This window comes from Pyxicephalus adspersus, chromosome 9, assembly GCF_032062135.1.
Source record: "Pyxicephalus adspersus chromosome 9, UCB_Pads_2.0, whole genome shotgun sequence".
NCBI lineage: Eukaryota > Metazoa > Chordata > Amphibia > Anura > Pyxicephalidae > Pyxicephalus > Pyxicephalus adspersus.
This window is the reverse complement of record NC_092866.1, coordinates 11834055-11843467: the sequence shown is the minus strand read 5'-3', so window position 1 is coordinate 11843467 and position 9413 is coordinate 11834055. Positions and strand designations below refer to the sequence as shown.

The 9413-nt window shown below is 39.9% G+C and overlaps 1 protein-coding gene across 1 annotated transcript in view; it reads left to right on the top strand.

Moving 5' to 3' along the window:
* GAS8 (growth arrest specific 8) overlaps positions 1–8057 on the top strand; it is a 21389-nt gene extending 13332 nt beyond the window's left edge. Inside the window, exons 11-14 of the mRNA XM_072422596.1 lie at positions 446–3268; positions 3892–4006; positions 7227–7432; positions 7916–8057. Of these exons, the coding sequence (XP_072278697.1) occupies positions 446–595 (150 nt within the window). The 3' untranslated portion in view covers positions 596–3268; positions 3892–4006; positions 7227–7432; positions 7916–8057. The remainder of the gene's footprint in view (positions 1–445; positions 3269–3891; positions 4007–7226; positions 7433–7915) is intronic.
* The last annotated feature ends 1356 nt before the right edge of the window (positions 8058–9413 follow it).

The window sequence follows — 9413 nt, the reverse complement described above, 5'->3', positions numbered from 1 at the left end:
GGGGGACGGGACAGCGGCTGGGGAGGATACCGGAGAGACGGCCCGGGCACAGAGGCTACATTTGGACCATAAGACGCAGGGACTTTTTCCCCCCACTTCTGGGGGGAAAAAAGTGCGTCTTATGGTCCGAAAAATACGGTACCTTGTTTTTCATAAGCACAATGAAAGGGCCACTTTTAAAATGTAACTTCTGATTGATATAACAACAGGATATTATATTATACAGAGATCAATTTTGTGTGGTTGTCCATGACTGTAACTACTAAAATCAAAAGATCAGTTTTACATTCCAGGCAGCACATTAGCAATAGTAGCTTACATAATTTCTCATTGGTAAATCTGCTTTAAATACATTTTGTGTAAAAATGTGTGCTATTTCACATGAAGGGTTTGTTTTTTGTTAACCCCCTGTGCTTACTATCTGATCACTGTTGGTCTCTTTCAGGCACACAACGACGTGCTTCGGACATACGAAGCTAAGATGCGGGCATTTGGTATCCCTGTGGATGAGTTAGGTTTCAAACCTCTGGAGAGCTTGGTTCCTGGGCAGACCTTTGGGCAAGGCCCTGCCGGACTGGTAGCTGCTAGCACCTAAAACAGCATTTCTCCAGGAAGCTGGGAAGACCATTCAGGCAACTGGCACTTTAAGACCTTGTATAATTGTATAATAATGCTGGTCCTACACGCCGTAGTTTTCAGGTCATTTCAACAACTTTCAGCAGCACAATTGACTGAGGAGCCTTGTTGGTGGCATGGTGCCTTACCCTATTCAATCTTTAGATGACCGTGTGTATGACCAACATTCATGTTGGAATGTAAACATTTTCTGCATTTATATCCAGCACCTGTCAGTTGTATTTATGTATTTCCCCCTGTAGCTTGGGGGAAATACATAAAGGAGATATTGATTGGTGGCTGGGAGGGACACACAGTGCTGGTCGCACACATCATCCATGAGGCTCTTTGCATAAATAGAACACTGATCTACTTCTACAGCAAGGTACATGAGAATATTTATTTTTTAACTTACCCTTGCTCTTTTATCATTAACAAACCAAACATTCCATAAACTATTTTTTAAACATTCCATTGCTTTTGTGTCATTATTACTTTAAATATGAGATTGCAGATATTAGATTTAATCTGCAAGTTAAAGGGAAATTTCAATCTAAAAGTAGAACTTGTTTGCTAACAAATAGCAAATGACTTTTAGGAAATTCATGCCAGGTTTATTGGATCACCCAGCTTCACTGATAAAAGTGTATCTTCTCCATCCTTGGAGTGCTTTAATAAATCAGGCCCATTGAAAGGTATTACACAACATTCAGTTTAATTCTTACTGACACCTTCCATAGATTATTAGTCTCATGCTTGGCCACTACAATCTATTAACAGATATTTCCAATACACTTTATTGCTAAGGACCAAAATTTGCAGGCTGACATAGACCTCCCTCCAACACATTTTTCAGACAGAGCGTTTCATCAGGAGACCTTTTCAACCCTATGCTTTGTGGGTCCTTGAATGCTCCTGAGAAATTGACAAGAAAAACGTGTATACCCATTCTTCACAAATTACCTATGGTGTCAGTGGCATATATAGTTACATAGATTGAAAAAAGATCTAAGTTCGTCAAGTTCAACCAGGGAAACCCCCTATGGACATAATTGGTCCAGAGGAAGGCAAAAAAAACCTGGTACAACTTGCTCCAACCAGGGAAAAAAATCCTTCCTGATTTCCTAAAGGCAATTGGATGTTTCCTTGGATCAACATTCTATGTTATCTTTAGTTTAAAGCCTTAATACCCAGTTATATTCTGTGCTTCTAGAAATCATCCAGCTTTTTTTTAAAGCAATCTATAGTATTTGCTGAAACCCTCAGAATCCCTTCTTTATCCGCAGCTTAAACTTATTTTCCTCCAGACACAAAGAGCGCCCTCTTGTCCTTTGTAAGGGAGAAAAGATTCAGTTTAGCTAATCTCTCCTCATGGCTGAGCACCTCCATTCCTTTTAATAGTTTAGTTGCCCTTCTCTGCACTCTCTCCAATTCTACAATATCGTTTTTGTGAACTGGTGCCCATATAGACCCCTGGATGCTTTGTATGTGCTCCATACAGGACACACTACTAAGACACCACCCAGTGCAGAGGCGACACCAAAGCCTATTCCTCATGCCGGTCCAGGCAAGGAAATTTCTGTACATACACCAGTAAGTATATGTTAATGGCTTAGAACAGAAAGAGCCCCACAAACCAATAAGAACAAACTGAAATGAAAGAACTTAATTTAAGTACCTCATTCAATCCTGGAAATCGAACAGCTCTTGGTAACTGAATCCATCAGGTTTCCCCTTGTAAAACAACCTTATCAAAATACCATCCCTGAGATGGATCCCTGGATCTTCATGGATTCTTTCCAAGGCTGTGAGTTTGACCATGCTGTCAAATTTGTTATGCAATCCTGCATGGCGACCTATTGGCATTGACAGTTGGCCAATAGCATAAACATGATTCTAAATCCTGCAGTTAAATCGTTTTACCCAAGTAAAACCTATAAAATACACAATATATGACATCAACAATTCCCGAAGCCTACATAGTGCTGTGGGTTGTATTGATTTCCATTGGGCACTGATACGGCTGTCATTAATCCACGGGCTGGTTGCAATTGATGCACTTGAAAATGTCCGGGCAGAAAGCTGTGCCCGCTGGGCACTACTCAAACTCTTACAAAATTTTTTTTTCTACCTGCTAAAACTTAATTTAGATTTGGGTGCACATATGTGCAATGTACTGACTTCTGCCCTGCGGTTGGGTTCACAGGTTGGCTGACAAACTGCATTGGGGGTGTCATTTAGAATGAAACTGCAGCACATCAAGTTTGTTACACGCATTACCATGCTGCACCACACAAATGTGAATGTGGCCTAAGGCTTTGATCCAGTATATGAGAAGCGGAGCACTTAGTTGTGCCACTGGTCAGCATATATGCTCAAGTGAAACAACATATTGACCTAAGCACTTCATCAGACCTCTAAGTAAATAGGGCCCAGAAGCCTCCATTGCAGAATGGGAGGCTCAGTCCTCTCACATCTGTTATTACTTAAACAGCTGGAGGGTTTCCCTGCTGCCACATCCCAGTGAAGGGGGAGAGGGAGGGATCAAAGGAGTTTTTCTCACTCTGTCCAGACTGTTCCAGAGCTTTGGTTCCTGCAAGACCTCTGCAAAATGAAACTTTGTTATCTGGCTCTCCTTGTGGTGCTAATTAAGGTAAGCAAAGATCATTTCTGATATTTTGGCTACTGCACGGCCAATCAGGATATAGAGTTCTGATTTGGGGCAACATTTCCTAAATCTTCGATTGCATACTTTATACTAAGCTGCAGTAACTTACCAAAGGTTTACACTGTCACTGTTTGTCTGCAAAGCCCAGAAAAGGTCCTTTATCTCCAATGGAGAATATCCCCTACACACAATTTCTAAAAAGTTGAACAAAACCATGAACTTTGCTAAACTTTGTTAAAAAAAAAAAAAGTAGCTCTAGCTAGTATACATACTCTGTCTCTGATGAACATCCAGCCGCTCGTCGTCTTTGAATAACACTGCAAAACTTTTTATGTAAAGAGGAGCAGTATTGTCACCCTAGGATGGCCCTCCTAATTTGGACTACATTGGTTCTGTATTCCATAGACTGTGAACTAGGTGAAGTTGATGACATCACTGGCGATTTCAGAGCCGCCACCTGCAATGTTTTAAAAACATGGAAATATTCAGATATTGGAGAGACGCATTACTGTGTTTTTTGTTTAGTTTCCTAATACATACACTAAACATATTGATTGAAAGTGTAAAATTTGCACCCTGCTCCTTTATTCTTCTATTGAAACTTGCAGGTGTGCCATGGAGCCACAGAAGAACCGGTACCATGCCAGCCAGGTTTCAGCGAGCAGCGTTACGCTTTCACTGTGACCCGCAAGGTTCTGGAAAGAGGAAGAGTCCTGGGCAAAGGTAAACTAGTTACCTCATTATCAGCGATATTATTCTGCAATATATGGGCACATCCTTTTTTTATGGTCTCCCTGTAACTGATCTTTCCCCATCATGCCTCATTCTCATTGTGTGATAGCGGCCATCTTGGTAGAGGCAGGACACACAGAGTGCCTAGGCACACATAGCAGAAAGTGCACTGCTAGGAGATTTTCAAGAAGTGAATATTTCAAGGTACTGTCACCAGTACTAGATGTTACCTATCACATAGCAAATCTGCACTTACAAAGATAAATTCCACTCGTGGTAAAACCATAGCCCGGCCATAGGTAAGCAGATGAGATTTATCCCATCACTGATCTCATTACTGTGCTGCCTGGACCCCCAGCAGCATTCTGCATGACTTCTGGTTCACATGCATAGTCAGTATTGTCCACATTTTCATGGAAAAGAAAGTCTTCCTTTTTCTAAGCTTTATCATATTCTTACACTAATTATGCATTACCCAAAATGATCACAAAATGTTCATCTCAGGTGTAAATGTAACATCTGCACCTCAATCCCTTGATGGTGTCCTGCAAGATGGATCATGCAAGGACCAATATCATCCATACAGCACTCATTCCTTCCTACTGTCTCTGGAAATGATTGTTAGTGAATGAAGTGGCATCCAAACAAAGCTTTAGAGGAGAACAACGGGAGATTTTTCGTAGTTTGGATATTCTAATAAAATTGTTCACAAATAAATATCAATTGATCACGGAACATTTTGAACACATGGCTTTCATCAGCTACACTTGTGGCATGCAGTATTCTTTTCTAGTTCTGATCGTCACATGACTGGAGAACTGAAAAACCATATAGGTGCACAGCAGAAAGAACTGCAGTGCCTGGTGTTGGACACGCTATGCAACTTATCCAAACATTGAATGTTGGATAACATAGCTCCAGCTATAGCTAATATTTAACAGACTACTCACATTTTTAGGGGAGTTTTACATTTTTATAGTAGCCAATTAGAGATATTTAAATCACTAAGAATAGCGCTGTGACCCGTATAAATGGAGCAAAAGCATGCACATACATAGAACAAAATACATTAATGGCTCGGGCTGGGTTCACACTGTCATTGAGTTAATGCAGACAATTTATTGAAATGGTTTCTAAAAATCACCAAAAAGTTCTGGCAGCATTTGTGCCAAGGAAGGTGAATTGAGGTGCCAATAAGCAATATTTGGCACTGAGCTGTACCAAGGTGGGTTGTCTGGGTGTGATATTTTGAACTGGGCCTTAGTAAGGTAATCAATCACTACTCTGCAACTGATCATTATTTTTTTAATAATAAACAGGATTTATATAGCGGCAACATATTACGCAGTGCTGTACAATAAATAGGAGTTGCAAATGACAGACATAGACAGTGACACAGGAGGAGGAGATGACCCTGCCCTGAAGAGCTTACAATCTAGGAGGTGAGGGAAGTAACACACAATAAGAGGGGGCCTTCTATAAATCGCCTTCAGCTAGAACTGTATTTATTTAGCCAGTAAAAGAGATTACACATTTATTACAGATTTATTAAAGCTCCCCAAGTCTGGAGAAGATAGACTTAGGGGAACCTGGGTGATCCAGCAAACCTGTAATGGATCTGGTCCAGGCTTGAGAACATTTGGCAACAAATAGTAAATGATTTTTAAGAAATCCATTCCAGGTTTACTGGATCACCCAGTTTCAGGTCCAGGTACACTTCAGAAGCTACAAGTTTCAACAAAACCAAAGAATGTTACCAATCCCCTTTAGGCAATTGTTTTTTAGTGTACATGCTTTGTAGAAAACACATTTTTTTGGAAGAGATTAGGACAGAATTGCAATTTGCACTGCGGTACATTACAGTAACACCCCAACTCCTATCATTGCCATTCACTGTGAAGTCATACAATACAACACATAGTAACACACTACAGTGCATTGTGGTGTGCGGTGCTGGAAATTCACTCCCATCCTCTGCTGTACATTGTAATGTAACATGTTACATGCATTGTACTTTGCCATGACATTCATTCTGGTTTTACATTCACACACCCAGTGCACCACAATGCACAGTAACACATTACACAAAGTCACAAAATAACAATTCACATCCCATTTTATATCTATTCTGAATAGGTTGGCAGCCCAGTGCACCAGTATGGAGAAGTCTGAAATGATCCCTTGGGCTCTATTTATAAAACAGGGAATCAGATGTTCCCTTGTGGGAATCAATTACAGCCACTGAAACACATGGAGCAGAAAAATCCCCACAAGGGAACATTTGATGGAATGTTAGACTCCCTGTTTAATTATTAGAGCCCTTGGGGTTTTCAGTATTTATATTTTTGTATGCTTTTAGATTGTCTTAGTTTATTTTGTGCTCTTTGTGGTTGTGTTTTTGTTTATTTGTGTGTGGATTTGTTACATAAGTTCTGATGTTTGAAATGTTTTCACTGTTTTATCATTTTGTGAAAAAGATTGCAAATAGGGGGCCATTTACAGACCCAAGGACAAGTCCAGGTCCATTCTATAAAACTGAAAATGAGAGTCAACACACTCACATTATAAACCAGGACTTTCAAAGTGGCATAAAGAGACTTATTAATGAAATATATGACAAAAACTTTTTAATTAGCATTCATTAAAACATAACTTTAAAGCAAAAGTGACAAAAGAAATCAAAAGCAAAAACTTGAAAAGTGAAGGCTTGTTGCTCGATGTGTTTCTCAGGGGTATATTGATGTCTCAACAGAAAATGTATTATATATACACTGAAAATGGAAAAGAAAATGTATTTATACCATATGACACAGGGTATGATTTAAGCGCTTATTAAAGCTCTCCAAGGCTGGAGAGGTACACTTTTATCAGTGAAGCTGGGTGATCCATTCAACCTGGAATGAATCTGGTCCAGGATTTAAAATATTTGCTATCATTCCAGATTTGCTGGATCACCCAGCTTCACTGATAAAAGTGTATCCTCTCCAGCCTTGGAGAGCTTTATTAAATCAGACCCATTATGTTCATACTTATAATCCCATATTATCCAAGCAATATTCCAATCAATAAATGAGGTCCACTGCACACTTAGAACCACCCAAATCTACTGCTGTGGCAGTTGTGGTCCTATTATTTGCTCTGATACTCTCCCATCTCAGTTATTTGCAAAAAAAAGATTCTAAAATGTTATTTTCTTATTTTTCTATGTCAGTGGCTTTTAATACTTGCTCCCCCGGGACTCTCGCCCTGTATTCTCCGGATGACAGCCGATTCCGAGTCTTCCCGGATGGTAAGGTGACGGTGAAGAGGCAAATCACCCTCTATGATGGATCGGTCAGCTTTGTGCTGAATGCCTGGGATTCCTCTAGAAAAAAACACATGGCGACAGTGTTTGTATGGAACGAGAGGGAACAGCAGGTACTGTGAAGAATTCATCCCCTGTCCATTACTGTACAAATGTATCAATGATTTATGATAACCAATCAATTCATTTTCTCAGTTATCTTTTATGTAATATAAGATCTCACACTCACTGAAACATTTCCTGGTGGAGAATCAATTTCTGCCATTGAAACACAAATATACCTGAATGATTCTCCACCAGGGAATGTCACTGCTTCATATAAAGACCCCGAGGAGTCTTCTAGGCCGAATTCTCCTATGTAGACTACACAACATTCTCCAATGAAAAATGAGGAGTTCTGTATTCCAGAATTGGAGCAAACCACTCCTCCATAATGGACCAAAAAAGAAAAACTAATGCAGCCACTGCTATATATTCATTACATTGTCCTTGGGTGTCATATGCTTTGCCCAGTGTTCAATATGGAGTGCGGACTGGAAGTGTGGTGCAGAAAGGTCAGCTCTGAACTTTAATTGTTCTTTCTTTTGTTTTACCAGGTGAAGGCTTGAATAGGGAAGAATCTTTCCATCCTTATCAAGAATACTTCCCCCGCTTCTTCCAGTTGTGAAGACATTCCGACCCCTCGTGTGAAGGCTTTTTTAAAAAAAATTAAATTAATAAATGTTTGTTTAAAGCAGTGCTTTTTGCTTATTTTATTTCCTTTTTCTATTGCAAATACATTGGCTTTTCCCATGATCCCTTACAGGCCCTGATGATAAATTTGCTCACATTATATCAGTGTTCCGGGGTTCCTCCAAAGCCTGCTAGGGATTTGTGAATCCATGGGCAATTTGTCCCTCTCTGGTCAGTTTAAGTGACATTAATGATCTTTTTGGTTGAAGTTTCACGTCATTGGAGTTACGGGCTGTCATGAAGTTTTTGTTTCTCCAGGGAAAGTCAGCAAAGAACATTCACACTGAGATGTCACAAACACTGGGGGAGAAGTGTCCTTCCTTTCCCTGGAGAAACAAAAACTTCATGATGGCCCGTAACTCAAACGACGTGAAATTTGCTTGTGCCTCTGCCATCACAGCTTCCCACTAAAAGGAAAAACAGTTTTAAGAACCACAAAGACCTGATATTTGCACAGTTACATACTGAGATATTAGGCTGTCATATGCCTCCACACTCATTTTTCTATTTCATTTGGAAGGGGGCAAAGCCAGGAACTTCTCAGCAAGCCCTCGTAGAAGGAGATCCTGAAAGGTATTTTAAGGGTTCCCTCAAGGTAAAAAGTTTGAGAAAGGCTGATATGTTATCTCAACTTTACTCGTTGCTGCGTTTATTTAATTATACCTTTCAAATTTTTACATACTTGTCCCTTTATCTTCATGGCATTAATTATAGAGAATTGGGCCAACTAGAGGAAATTTACTAGGAACCTGCCTTCCCCTCTTTAAAATATGTTGATGGACAATATACCGTTGTATACTGTAGAGTGCACTGGCCATTCCCAACCTGGGTCCCTCCAGGGGTTTCTAGAGGTTCCTCGATCTGTGGCTGATTGTCCCCATATTTGATGATTCCTGCAAAGTATTGGGGCCCCATGGTTGAGCCATCTGTAGGACTCTTGTGATGTCCTTAGTTGTCTATAAAGATGGTATTCCAGCCATCACTGGTATGGTCTATTCTTTTACTTGGCCACCAATTTAATAGCCCCTATCATTGACTTAAAAATTGGCTTTAGTGGGGGTTTCCAAGGACATGACAATTATTTTACGGGTTCCTCAGAAGTAATAGGGTTGAGAAAATGCGGATTAGCCCCTTATCAGATTTTTTTCTGCTGTCTGAATGGAATGGTAGATCTTCCTCTAACGGGGCCCTGTTAATTTCTTTTATTGCTGATGGGTGTTTTACCAGTCTTCTCCTTTCAAAAAAATAAAAAAAGACTTTAGCTTAGAATTGTCTATGCAGGGCAAACATAGCAACACCATAATCATTTCACTAATTAGACTGTAAATATACAACAAATTGAATTATGTTTGGCAGATTGGG